The 14,290-nt window shown below is 42.4% G+C and overlaps 5 protein-coding genes across 5 annotated transcripts; 3 read left to right on the top strand and 2 right to left on the bottom strand.

The window, feature by feature from the left end:
- The first annotated feature begins 1,475 nt into the window (after nucleotides 1-1,475).
- On the top strand, nucleotides 1,476-2,312 carry LOC114874746 (histidine-rich glycoprotein-like). The gene has a single exon (XM_029184326.2). It carries the CDS (start codon nucleotides 1,476-1,478, stop codon nucleotides 2,310-2,312), a length of 837 nt encoding a protein of 278 aa, XP_029040159.1.
- Nucleotides 2,313-7,304: 4,992 nt separating this feature from the next.
- LOC114874756 (histidine-rich glycoprotein-like) lies at nucleotides 7,305-8,205 on the bottom strand. The gene has a single exon (XM_029184340.2). The coding sequence runs from the start codon at nucleotides 8,187-8,189 to the stop codon at nucleotides 7,395-7,397; it is 795 nt and encodes a 264-aa protein (XP_029040173.1). The 5' UTR covers nucleotides 8,190-8,205; the 3' UTR covers nucleotides 7,305-7,394.
- Nucleotides 8,206-9,478: 1,273 nt separating this feature from the next.
- LOC114874750 (histidine-rich glycoprotein-like) lies at nucleotides 9,479-10,219 on the top strand. The gene has a single exon (XM_029184333.1). It carries the CDS (start codon nucleotides 9,479-9,481, stop codon nucleotides 10,217-10,219), a length of 741 nt encoding a protein of 246 aa, XP_029040166.1.
- A 636-nt stretch (nucleotides 10,220-10,855) lies between these two features.
- Nucleotides 10,856-12,232, bottom strand: LOC114874757 (spore wall protein 2-like). The gene is made up of 2 exons (XM_029184341.2): nucleotides 11,442-12,232; nucleotides 10,856-11,340 (listed from the first exon to the last, which is right to left on the bottom strand). Exons 1-2 carry the CDS (start codon nucleotides 12,211-12,213, stop codon nucleotides 10,856-10,858), a joined length of 1,257 nt encoding a protein of 418 aa, XP_029040174.2. The 5' UTR covers nucleotides 12,214-12,232.
- A 901-nt stretch (nucleotides 12,233-13,133) lies between these two features.
- LOC114874758 lies at nucleotides 13,134-13,895 on the top strand. Its single transcript, XM_029184342.2, has one exon. It carries the CDS (start codon nucleotides 13,134-13,136, stop codon nucleotides 13,893-13,895), a length of 762 nt encoding a protein of 253 aa, XP_029040175.2.
- The last annotated feature ends 395 nt before the right edge of the window (nucleotides 13,896-14,290 follow it).

Here is a 14,290-nt window from a genome sequence, read left to right as displayed (position 1 = left end):
ATCTAATCTCCGTTACGACGACGCCGAGTCCAAATCGAAGTTGGCAGAGCCTCCGGTATCCGGTTTTCTCCCTGTCTAAAGGAGAGGCCGATGGAGAAGCAGGGTAGTAACCAATCTTTATCTTGATTATGCAGCGCCAACGCTGGAGGAGCCAATCTCTAGCCGAACTGCCTGCCAAATAAGGTCGTAAAGAGGCTGAATCTATCGATCACCGTTTCAAACTGCGAATTCGGCTCACCTGATTTGCAATGGAGATCAACTTGAAGCTGGATGGAGGTGGATGCGCGTCGCGGAATAAGTAGCCGGAAAGAAAACTCGACTTTGTATCGAGCGAACAGGAAACGAGCTGCTATTGGGTTATACACCGGCACCTGATGCGAATTTTAACGACCTGCTAAAGAACTCGAAGCCGATTCGTTAGACAGAACGATGTTGATTAACTGATCCAATTTAGGCAAAATTAGATATGCAATTTTTTGAGAAAATAGTATTTCAAGGAATAGTGTTAGAAAAAAATATTTTATTTGTAGCCGGTTAAGTGGAGGGGGAGAGTAGGGTTTCGTCTACCCGGACGCTTTTAGTTCGGGCCGGGGACCGCTAGGTGGCGGCGAGATGATCGGTGATAGTGTTCTCGCAAGCGGTCGCCTGGTATGCAGTTATACATATAGAAGTTCCGAATTGCGGTATGATAGGTGTCTGGGGCAGGAATTTTCTCCCCTCTCCTACATATTCTTTATTACATTTTACATTAACTAAATCTTCCAAGCTTAGGCATATAGGAACTCTTAAACTGAATGAGCTTGATGAACTCCGACAAAGTTTCGTGCGTTTGAATGGCCGCTTCATCAATCGATTTAACGATACTTGGAGAGATTCTGCGAGCTCCAGAGATTCTTGTTACCTGTGCTAATCTTTGAAATGCATAGATCGAAGCTATGTTGGGAGATTTTCAAAGTCCTACGATAAGGTCGTCAGCAATGTCGAGACAAATGGTTGAAAAGTTAGCGAAACTAATGGCGATACATATAGCTCAACGAAATCCGTGAAATTATAATTAGCAACTAGAGGAACGAATCTGTGTGACAAATTTCAACCAGAACCTTCTTACACCTCTGAATGTTTTAATTCTCCATCGTACATTTACCAATCGTTCCATTTTCAACACTTGATAGAAATCATTAGCTAACAATTTCCGCCTTTATTATACAAGTGACAAAGGAAAAACTTGGATCGATCTTGCGTCACATTCAACAGTTGAACGATTCCTGTTTTTCGTCCAGAACAGTTCGTTACAAGCTCAAGAAAGTGTGAAAGCTGGAGCAGCGTCGACGAAGGTTTGCGGTCGAACGAATGAAAGTGAAACCGGCAGGAAGAATCGGATGCCCCTTGATAGAGTAACCGAACCGTGGATATTTAAGTGTCAATTCTTGACGACGTGGTCGTCAGTCGCATGATCGTGTCGAAGCCGACTCGAGATGCTGCGCGCCGTTTTCCCTATCGTTCTCCTCGCACTTCTACTTCAAACATGCCAACCTCGAGAATTAAACGTGCCTCGCGTTCGTCGAGACGTTCGAATAGAAGATAGCGATGCTTCTCAAATGGTATTGTCCGAAATTTCGAGTGCAAGCACGAAGGTCGACGATTCGAAGGACGATCTCGTGACCGCCGCATCGGGGCATCAGGGCCATCGACACGAGTCCGGCGGTGGTCAGAGTCATCACTCGGATCATCACGAGGAGCACGGCGAAGAGGGTGAGAAAGGCTACAAAAGTCATCATCATCACGATAAGAACGACAAGGGTGAGCACGACAAACAGCATCGCGCTGGACATCACGAGGAACACGGTGGCCATAAAAAGGCACACCACGACGAGCACGAGAAGTATGGCGAGCACCACGAGGGTGAGAAAGGTCACAAGGGTGGCAAGTTCGGCGAGAAGAAGGGTCACAAGAAAGGTCACAAGACCAAGGGCTATCATAATAAATTCCATAAAGATGAGTATCACAAGGAACACAAGTTCTACGATGATTATCACAAAGGGGGACACCACAAGAAACACGGCGACTTCCATGGCCATCATGAGAAGAAGGAGGGACAACACAAGAAGGGTGGTCATCATCATTCCGGTTACCACGAGGACCATCATGGGAAAAAAGGACACCACGACAAGGGTCATGTCGACGAAGAACACAAAGGTCATCATGGGAAGCATGGACACGATGAACATTACAGTCATCACGATTCTTATGGGAAAAAGGGTGACGAACATGCTGGCAAGAAATTTGGATACAGTAAAGGTCACAAGGGTTGAAGAGTGGATTTCTATGGTGTTGTTGCATTTTGAACTTTTAATTCTCTTAGGCTTTCATGCTGTTCATTTTTATTTATTTATTACTGTTGCGTTTGTAAATACAAAAAAAGAGATATAAATGGTATATTTGTATTAAAAGAAAAAATTTTGTTTCGTAGCTTCGTAATTTCTTCGATGGAAGAAAATCTGTTTATCCACCGACGTGGCTACTTTTGTAACATATTTTACGGAATTATGTTTTTCGCTTATAAAAGCAGAACAGTATTTGTGCTGCTCGCGTTTAATACCTCGAATATTTCACAGCTGTCAGTCTTAAGTTTTTCCAAAGTGACGGTGAAATAATGTATCGCGGGACGATATATCGTGGCCGGTATTGTGTAAATACATTATATAAATACACGGGTCAGGACGTTGCTGCAAGAGCAAAACGAGCAACTATACGGTGTCTCGTGTTCTTTTCTTTCCTTTTTACCCTCAATGCCGAGAATAAGTTTCTCTTCGCCTCATATTCATCCCGTAACGTATCACCATTAATCAAAGTAAGACGCGTCGCTATTCTCTTTTGAATTTTCGATGAAATTTTCATCGTTTATCGTTTCACCGTGACAAAAGCACCTCTAACGAGCCCCATTAAGTTCCTGGAATTTGGTTACGTAAAAATTATTTTATCTTGCAATTTAATCCTCAATTATAGTAAATTTATGATATCATCGACCCCCTAGCAGTCAACTTATTAAGAATAAAGACTCATGGTACAACAGAAGTTTATCGATCTATTTTATAGCCCGATTAATATCGCTGTCGTATAAATTCCTTTCGTGTTCGTCGCATTCACCTCATTCTCCTTGATCCATGTTCACATTAATAGCATCGCTGTTTGCACGAGCGTTTCCATCGTGTTTCTTTCTGTTTACCTATCCGCCAGTCTGTCTCTGTATAATCCCGCACTCTTCGAAAGCTTTATTTACACCTGGCAGAACGATGAAAATACATACTAGCATTTGCGCGGCGTCATGCTCGCGAGAAACGTCGACGTATTAACGAGAAGGAAAAATAGAGTGCTCGGTGCAAAAGCAAGTGAGCAATCGCGAGAGGAATGAGAAATTTCGATTTTCCATAATTAATTTCAAATTTTTCCTCGAAAACGAAATCCGTATACTGGATTTTCGTATTCTTGTCGCACCTTTTCACCCGAGTTTACACGTTCTCGTTAATTTAAACGCTTCCCACTGTCCTCGTCTCGCATACTAAATTCTCGTTGCCTTCTACTAGTGTGCCCGCTTATAAACTTCATTTAGCAACCTCGTTTGCGGCACGATTTTATTAAAACGAAACCTTGTAAACTATTCGGCGACGACGTTCACGTGATATCTGGCGAATTAATAAATCAGACGTACCAGAAGGTCTTGCTTTAGCTTACTAATTCAACTCGTCTGGTAAACGTCTGCGGGTCACATCGATCGACGGTCTCCAGGGTAAATCGTGAAATTTTAATCCGTTGATCGGGGAGAATGAGTTAACGATCTGTACCCAGAATTTTTTGCTCGAAATGCCAAGAAACGTGTACAGATTTGACGGTACGTGCTTCCAATTATATCTTCCTGTTCGTTAATAACAAAAACATAGTTACATAGGGACAAAGAGATCTCGTCGATCGGTTAATTAAGAATTTAATCAGTTGGTTAATGAACGAGTATCATATACAACAAACAACAATGTAGAGCTTTAATATGCGCAGATTATAGGTAACACTGCGTAATTTTGTTACGATGTAAACGTGCCAGTTTTCGTTCAATTATCGGCGAGAACTCAATTATAATTAGCGTACCGTGAATAAAATCGATCGATTTTCGATTAACCGGTAAAAATATCTGATAATGATATTATAATCATTTCAGACACTTTCAGATCGCTTTTGATATTAAATATTTGGACGTTTTATCGAGAGATAAAGTTAATTAAAAACACTGGAAAATAAATGGAGCTTCGAGTAATTGAATTTGGTAATTAATTATTCTTTGAATATGTACAACGTGTTATTTCAACTAATAGAGGGTGAATGGGCAAAATATTCGTGGAAACGTTTCACGCATTTCAAAGGTCGATTTAATTTGCGCAACTTTCACGACGAAAAAGTAACACGGTGATAAATGAGGGCTAACTGAACGACTGAAATCGAGCGGAACTGCGCCGAGATAATCCCGTTCCGGTTTGGACAGAATGTTTCCGTGTTAACTACGCTTTTATAAATTAGACGAGAAAGTTGTTCCCTAGTTGTTACTTCTACGTGAACGAATTGTCGCCAGCTATGTATCAAATAGAGAAATAAAATTCACTTAACTTTTTCGTGCCATTTCCACCAGGTTTTTTTTTTATTTCAACCAGCAACGACGATTTGTCCAGGGAAATTGTTTTATCCAAATTCGAATTAGTGTTCATGATTTTATAAAGAATTTCTTTTAAATTATAATTAAACATCTAAAGATGAGATTCATCAATGATTTCAATTTAACTTGATAATATTGAAATATCCGGTATTGTAACCAGAAATTAGGCGGTACGAAACTTTTGCGGGCTACTGTATCTTTCACCCTTTACCCCATTTTTTTTCTCACACTCGCAGTATTCTCGCTTAATCACGCGATTCTGTGTGTACAATCACGTACGTACACAGAGGAAGAGAAAGAGAAAACACAGAGGTGGTCAGCGACGAGTGAACGAGAACAGTCTAGGTAGCATCTAGCGCATTCACCGTGGCACGGGGTTTGATTAACGATTCCACCCAGTGCGAATGAAATTGCCGTGGCCATTTGTGGGTCTATCTAGACTGGATTCCGGTGCACCGGACACGGATTAACGGAGCTTTATACGCTTCTTTCAGGGCGAAGCCCGGGATGCTCGGCGAGCCAGCTTGATCGAGCTCGCCCATTCTCGGCCGGAGATTGCATACAACCGAGCGGTTCTACTTGAAATTCTCTGGCGTGTGACAATTCCGTCCTCCCTTCGTCCCTGAAACACCCTGGCCATTGTTTCATACCGAGATGCGCGCACGTGTGGCTGGCTTAATTAATCTAATTGGAGTGGTCGTGCAACTTGGAAAAGAAAAGAAGGAACATCTATGCTGGAGGCGGACATCATACGCGAACACAACGGCCTGTTAAAGGGGCCGGAAGCATCCGTCTCGTTGGTACTTCCGATCGATCGCGCGAGAATACATAGCGATTCGAACAAGTTAATAAGTACTCTCGTACGTCGACGAGAGACACGGAAGAACTACGATAGGAACAGCGTGAAAAATTACCCGTGTCTCAGCCATTGGCGTAACTAGGATTTTTTTTTTTTTTTTATCGACTCTGGTTTGTTTCGAGAAAATCCGAGGATAGGTACTCGTGATTTATCGATTTCTACTTTCGTTCGATACGCTTCAGTGTTCGTTAGAGAAACACGCTAAGTTTTGAATCGTTGATGGCCAATTAGCAATATGGAAATATAAAATAAATTTATAAGGATGAAAATGTACGTTTCGTCGTACGTTTGACAAATGATGCAACGAAATACTGTGAATTAGGTGAAAACATCGAGGATGAACATTGAACAACCACGTCCGACACATCGTATTTCGTCGAGTACACGATCGTCGAATTACAAGCCTTTCTTTCCACGGTTCGGAATGGTGGTGAGGTTTTTTGCTGGAAAGCCGGAAACAAGAGAAGTGGAGTGGACTTCTTCGTCGAGCAAATTCGATCGGTCTCGATTAAAGACTTTCTTTTCGATTTAACCGACTGCAGCGGGTACACGCGATTGATCAACGGCACATCGGCAATTAATCTCTTTCTTCGAGCTACGAGAAGACGTTGCCGTTACGAAATTGCTACATTTAATTTTAGTGATTCGACATAGCTCGTGTTTTCTTCTTCCTTCTGGACAGCTTGCACCCCATTGCATCGCTTTAAATTGAGCCCATCTGCGGTGAGACCATTTCTGTCGAGTACAGTTTTAATAACAGTTTGTCACGAAACTTGTTAAGCGTCATATTTTTATGACAAATCGAACAAAAGTTTTATAGACCTGACGTCGGCATGGAAATGAATGATATTACAGGGGTATATATTTTGTTCATCGATGTGATCGATGGTGGTAGTTGATGGATAAATGGGACGTGAAGATTTATTAATAATCAAAGGAATTTATGAACAGTCAAGTAATAGGATTTGTCATCCTGATATACGCGGAACTCACAGTGTACTAAAAAGTACTCACGGTAATAATTCACGTTGAATATAATGAGATAAATTCTATGATATCGCTTCAACACTTCCCTGGATTTCTTTATCACAAATAAATTTGAACCGTATTACTGTATCTCGATTTTTCTTTTCAATTTTCCTATTTATTTAGTCTCTTCACTCTTCATAAAGTATGTTATTTTTTGCGATGGTCCTTTGTATAATGACCCGTTTATAATCCCAATTTAAGCGACTGCAATTATATTTTTCGAAATTCGGTTAAATCCCTTCATATGCAAATGAATTGCTGATTCCAGCTTCTCATGGTTTATGTCAAAAGTATCTATTTGCGACCAGAAGTACCACTAGCAAAGTTTCACGCACAGATAACATATTGATCTTCTATAATTTTCCACTGACCGGTCGCGAATGTGTATCTAAAGTTGGACGATACCATTAATTGGAAAGGTATATATTGATTCACCAGCCGTTACTTCGAATCGCACTCTATTTTTCTTCGTTTCTATCCCTGTGAGTGTAGAATTCGTCATTCCGCTTTAGATAAACGTTTACGTTTCAGCAAAATAATTGGGTCGCTGTTTCATTTTGAATCATTTAAAAGTGGATCTAGCTAGGTATCTATGCTAGGATCAATTAGGATAAAAGGGAAATATGTTCGATCGAGTGAAGAAATGAAATTTAATTGTCAAGAAACAGTTTTATTATTAAAACAGTAGCGCAACAGATTTCAAGGTGGCGTCTAAAATTAATTAACGACGAAATAAAAAACCAACAAGCAGCGCAACAGTGATAAGTAAACTTGGTTACATCAGTTACATCGTTACTGTTACATTCTTCAATGATGATGATGATGGCCACCGCCGCCACCGCCATGGCCTCCGCCGCCACCACCACCGCTCGAATAACCATGCTTCTTTCCTTCTTGATGTTCACCCTTTTTACCATAATCTTCATAGTGCGAATGATGCTCGTCGTGTCCATGTTTACCATGATAACCCTTGTGATCGTCGTCGTAATGTCCTTTATCAGAGTGACCCTTCTTTCCATGATGGTCCTCGTGATGACCGGAATGATGATGGCCACCCTTTTTGTGATGCCCATCCTTGCTCTCGTGGTGTCCATGGTGATTGCCATGTTTTTCGTGATGTCCACCTTTGTGGTAGTCGTCGTAGAACTTGTGTTCCTTGTGGTATTCATCCTTATGAGCTTTGTGATGATAACCATGGGTCTTCTCGCCTTTTTTGTGTCCCTTCTTGTGTCCATGCTTCTCGCCCTTATGGCCTTTCTCGTGTTCATGGTGGTGACCATGTTCCTCGTGCTCGTCATGGTGGCCCTTCTTGTGTCCACCGTGTTCTTCGTGATGTCCTTCGTCGTGTTCCTTTCCATAATGGCCGTGGTCGCCTTTGTCGTGATGGTGATGGTGTTTGTAACCCTTTTCACCCTTTTCCCCATGGTCGTCCTCGTGGTGACTATGGTGATGATGACCGCCGCCCTCCTCGTGATGATGCCCGTGATGATGACTAGCCGCCATCTCGAGGTCCATTTCGTTCCTTATCTCCCTAGCGGTGGACAGGGAGAGCCACGTGCAAACCATGGCTACAGCAAACCAGAGGCACAAGCTTTTCGCCATGTTGGTACTTTGTAGACCAACGAGTGCTATCGACTGATCATGTCGCTTTAAAGCAAAGCTTATATACCTGCCGTCATAGCTCGCGTTTTATACGTAATCGCTTTCGTTCCCTTCGCAGCTGCTCGCTGGTACTACACGGGATTCTTATTTCGTAAACGTCACCAGCTCGTGGCCCATATCGTCGCGCCAATACTGTTTTGCATAAAGTAGAAATTAGGCACGTTAAACGGTCATCAGTGGAATAGATTTCGCGACAAAGGTGACTATCATGAACAGCTGCGTGCAAAAGGATTAATTGCGATACGAATTAGCATGGCTGATAAGAAACAAAGCGAAATGTCCACAGACGTATCGACGCAAGAACTTTATCAATTATGTGTCTTTCTTATAATTAAATAACGAACATTACAAAATAGTAGCATTGCGATATGAAAATATTTCTTTACGATATGATGCAATGGTTTATTCATTTCTTTTGCTCGTGATTGTACCCTAATGATCAGTATTTTTCTCGTGAATTTCTGTTACAGTTGATAAGATTCAGGATGTTTTGAACGCATTCAGGTGAAATTAGTCGTGATTTTATGTGGTGCGATTGCGTTACTGGAAGAGCTGATCAACCGTGTCGAGAAATTCCATAAAAGGTGCACCACAGTCGATCTGTTTTGCGGTCGACGAAAGTACATTCTTGTCAATAAATGTAACTACTTATTTTCTCCGATAATCATCTGACGACAGATGCTTATCATCCATAAAAATCTGTTACGTTCGTATACATGACATTTCTGGTACCGCTTCCAGAAAGAGAAAATATAAACATGCCAATTGTCATTAAACAAATATGCAACGAATCCTTCTTGCGCATCGATAACGAAATGCAGTAGGGTAATTCTTAGATCCTGTTTGAAATTGATAAAAATCGAAATGGAATCGTTTTTACGGTGCACGATGACACGGGGAAAGCGGAAGCAGAGAAAAGTGCCGTTTCGGAATAGAACCGTTGGATAGTTTCGGCAACCGTAAACGCCGATATCTATCGGCATTGCATAACGGTTTCGATCGACGGCGTTGGATCGACTGAAATCGACAAATTGCAAGCTAAAGGGGTTAAGGAGACGTTACTTTCGCAACGGTGTAAGGAGCCAGGACCGAGTCGTTGCTTCCTAATATCGATTTATACCCCGTTCGAATATATAACCCGGGCCTGGTGATCGGATTAATCATACCGAAAGCAGCGACGGAGTCGAACGTTTCGATACCGCTGATCAATTCCCATCGATCGCCCCACTATGAAGTTTCGATTGCCGATTTGTCTGCTGCTCGTGTGCTTAGCCTGTCAGTGCTTGATCGACGCCCGCGAGATCCGCGAGGATTACGATGATCTAGCCGTCGCGGCCTCCCATCATCACGAACATCACGAGCACGGCGGCGGTGAAGAACACCACTCGGATCATCATCACAAGCACGGTGATCACGGCGATAAAGGCTATAAATCCTCTCACCATCACGAGAAAGGTGACAAGGGACACCACGACAAGGACGAGCACAAGGGACACTACGACGAAGAGGAAGGACACAAGAAGAGTCATCATCACGAAGATGGTTATTACGACGAGCACCATAAAGGTGAGAAAGGAGAGAAGGGACACAAATTCCACGAGGAAGGACATTATGGTAAAGGGCACAAAACCAAGGGACACCATGAGGTCCATAAGTTAGACGAGTTTAAGAAGGATAAAGAATTCTTCGACGAACATCATGATTCCGGACATCACGAAGATCACGGTGGTCATCATCACGAGCACGAGCACGAGAAGGGCGGACACTTCAAGAAGGGACATCACCACCATGGAGAACACGATGATCATTACGGTAAAAAGGGGCACCATGAGAAAGGACATCACCATCACGATCACAAGGGTCACAAGAGCGACGGTGGCCACGACGAGCATCATCATCATCATTCTCACCACGGCAAGAAAGGAGGACACGATGATCACAAGTCGTGGGGCTTTAAGAAGGGTCATTAAGGGCCAATCTCATTGATTGTTATGTTTGTTGAGCATCGTGTTTGTGTTGGTCTTTGTATCTGAACGAAATAAATGTATTCTCAGATCGATTTAACTTGGTCGGAATAAAAGTTTCTATCTTTTACAATTTCGTTGTTGTTCAAATAGGATTAGGAATTAATCGTCACTTGTTAGGTGATTCGGTTTAATTGCAGTCCGATACTTTTTACTTCTCCCAGAAAATTTGAACAAAAATTCTAACGAGCGTTTCAAAAATTTCACAGGCTGTTCAATGAAAAAAAAAGAAAAAAATTGAAACACGACTGTTACAAAACCTTCATCGGCAACGCCTCAATGGTGTTTGACGAATCAATAACTTTTCAATCGATAACGATTTTTGCAATAGTTCAATGACCTCACGTTTTCTACACTGAACGAGCCATTGCACATTTATCTCCGCAAAAAACTGGGTCAATAACACTTTCTATATTAGTTACCTAATTTGATGGAGTAATAATATGTCCGCTATAATGGCTGAAATTTCTGCATCAGGTATCAACAAAAATGATATCAAGGAAAATTGAAGAAATAATAAAATCATTGAATTGTTTTATTACATACAAATGAAACGATAACAAATAGAGTTATGAAGTTGTATCAATGCTCAGAGTCTTTATGCGACTTGTGTGTTTTGGCGAATTTAGAATCTTCTTCAGAATCATGATGCTCGTGATCATCAAAGAACGATTTCTCGCCTTCTTCAGCTTGATGACCCTGATTCTGATTATCGCGATGTCCCTTCTGGTACCACCCTTTCTTTCCACGATCCTCGTGATCCTGTTCTGAGGAATGGTGTCCACCTTTCTTAAAACCACCCTCGGCTGTCTTGTAACCCTTGTCGAACTCCTCGTGCTTATCGAAATGTCCTTCTTTATGATCCTCGTCGTAGAAATCAGTCTCATTCTTGTACTCGTCTTTGTGGTACACGTTGTGGTAGCCACTTGTCTGGTGACCTTTTTTATGCGACGACGACTGTCCATAATCGTTGCTCTTCTTACTTTTCTCTGCTTCCTCGTGAGAACCGTGTTCTTCAGCTTTATCTAGATGTTCCTTTTTTTGTCCACCTTTGATATCGTAATATCCTATAGATTCACAATCAATCATTACACACTATGACAATGAAAAATTATGACCCCAATACAAAGTCAGCAATTTTATTGTTCAACATTACCTATTAACTTACCTTTCTGGTGTTCTTCATCATCTATACCTTGTTCACCTTTGCTATGCTTCTCACTTTTCTTATACCCAGACTCTCCCTTCTCTCCATGCTCGGCGTGTTCCTCCTCTTTGTGCTTTTTTCCATGCTCAGAGTGTTCTTTAGCTTCTCCCTCGGCATCTGTAGGTTCAAAAGAAGTTCCATCGACAAAGCCACGACCACTATAATTGAACTTTATCACACCACCGTTAGAATCACCATGAACGTCTTCATCATCATCCTCCTCGCTGTCATCTAGCTCCTTCTTCTCGTCGTCGTGATCCTCTTTAACGTCCTCGTCGTAAGTATCTTTCTTTTCCTCTTTTTCGTGTGTAACCTTCTCAGAAACGTAATACGGTGCACGTGGTTGCGAGGCCGCGTGTTTCAGCGATTGCTGGTTGCCGTAATTGGCAGCTTCTTCGTGCTTCTGGTGGATAGAGCGCGGAACATCGTGGACGGTCGCGTAGGGTTGCTGATGCAGCGTCGTTTCAGGAATGGCTGATTCAACAGGTGCAGCGGACTCGAGAACGTAGTGCACGGTGTCCGGTGTATGGTAGTACCGTCCACTTCCTTGATTGGTGTACTGCACGTAGTAAACCGGAACTCCCTGTTGCTGATTGTACGCGTACCCAGTCGACGAACCGTCCAGATCGGTGAATCTCGTATTGGTCATCGTGGTACGCTGGATTCTCGTCGGTACAGCATCGTTCCGAACAATCAGAGATATGTAACATATTAAAAACGTTCTCGATAGCATGCTTGTAACAACTGATTCGATCTACGAGATTGTTGCTCTGTTATTTCACGTCCAACTGGAACGTACACTGGTGTGTCCATGAAACGGCGTATTGCCTTATATACACACGAGAACGTGATTCGATGGGTGAATAAGGGATCGCAGAGTGGAACCGAGTATTCCATGGTCGAGCTCGATAATTCAAGTACGTCGTGTTATTGACGGCTGGCCAGTCTGCTTGTTCTACGGAATCGTCGCGATTTGCGTAATGCCAAGGGAATGCTTTCACCGTTGATATAATAGAAACGCAAGCTTTGGGAATCCCCAGACAGATATATCAATTTTTGGAAAAAAAAACGGCTCCTTCGTGGCTTTGATGGATGTTTCGTAAAATCTATGATTCCTGTCATTTCTTCCTCGTTGTTATATTGAATGAAATTTTATTTAAACAAATAATTTGCAAAATGATTATTGTTTAAATAACATTTAGTGTCTAAAAGAGTATATAGAGTTGAGATCGTATTTCGATCGTTCCAATTCAACCACGTCGATGCGACGAGAAATATTTTCCCAGAAAACCGCGTTTGCTCGAAACCTCCACATCCTGTCGGATAGATTCTTTCAACAGCACTGGGCGAGAGGCGATCGAATTGAATCGTTGGGCGGACCGCGTGACGTATAAAAGAGCAGGACTGATTGCAGCACGATTACAGTGCAAGAGAACCAACAAAGCGGCCTGCTTTGGAACCAGTGTGTCGTATACCCGGCATGCATCCAAGTTCCATTTAATTCGTGAATACACCGTCGACGGAATGAACGTCTTAGGGATAGGGTGGTACACCCTTTGCGCGTACATCTGCGTTTGCGTGCAATTAATCATCGCACGAGGTATCAGCGTGTACGTAATCAATCCGAGAATCCACGATTTAAGAGCGATCGAGATGGAGCCTATTTACGGACAGATAGCCAACTATCCTCCTCATTTTATGGGTAAGAAACTGATTCCGATAAAGGAGCCCCGACCGGGCAGGAATCTCGCTCTGCCTCTGGAACCGGATGCCGAGATGCTACCAGCTCACTACGAAGGAGTGAAACCTCCTGGAGTCGACCATATGGAATTAAAATACGCTGAAACACGGATTGTAAAAGACGTTCCAAAGATTCAACCTTCGAAAGCGCTTGCTCAGACTGGACGCGCTCAACAGTCATCCGAAAAGCAAAGATCAGAGGGTAAGAATGATAAAAACGAATCTCAGAAGACGATTTCTGTTGAGATCAAAGAAACAGGCGATGATCTGAGGAAGAAGAAGAAAGTCGAGTATGTCGATGCTGCAGGAAGGAAGAAGGTTCATGATGATCATGATCGCGTCTCGAAACATCATACAGAGAAGAGTAAGAGCGCAGATGATGTTTCTCATGCAGGAAAGAGTAACGATAAAGTGGACCGCGTGGCGACTGGTTATCGCAACGTTTATCATAAGGACGAGTACAAGAAGAATCACGATTTCTATGATAACGATGACCACGGTGGGCATTCGAAGCAACACGGACGATACAACGAAAGACACGTCTCCACCGAGGGTACGTTCAAGAAGGGTGACTCTCGTGGTGCTAGCTTCGACCAGGGCAAACTTCAGAAAGAGAAAGGGGCAGAGAACTCCGGGGCGAACGGAGAAACCAAAGGTCACGATGGATTTGTTTAAAACTTTCAGGGGTTCGCCAGACAGAAACAAGGGTGAAAGATTTCGCTTGGTCGAAACGAAATAGCGTTAGCTTTCTGTTATAATAAAATACGAAGCAAACCGACGAGGGGTTTGTTTGTTAATGTAATAATCTTGTAATTGCTGTTCGTTAATTTCTCATTCGTTCATTTAATCCATTGCTCGTATATTGACGAGAGTGCTTGGTACAATTGCAAGTTAATGTATACGTATAATATGATCGAGAATAATTGCATGCCCCATGGTAGATTGTTAACGTAATTTGTATAGTGACTCATTATCCGGACGCGCTGATGGTCAAAATAATTCGAGAATCATCTGTGGAAATGACTTCATCAATTACTCCAATTCGACGGAAATAATTATCATGCGAAATT

This window comes from Osmia bicornis, chromosome 4 (assembly GCF_907164935.1).
Source record: "Osmia bicornis bicornis chromosome 4, iOsmBic2.1, whole genome shotgun sequence".
NCBI classification, from domain to species: domain Eukaryota; kingdom Metazoa; phylum Arthropoda; class Insecta; order Hymenoptera; family Megachilidae; genus Osmia; species Osmia bicornis.
Note: the sequence above shows the minus strand (reverse complement) of the source record. Positions and strands in the feature narration are given on the sequence as shown.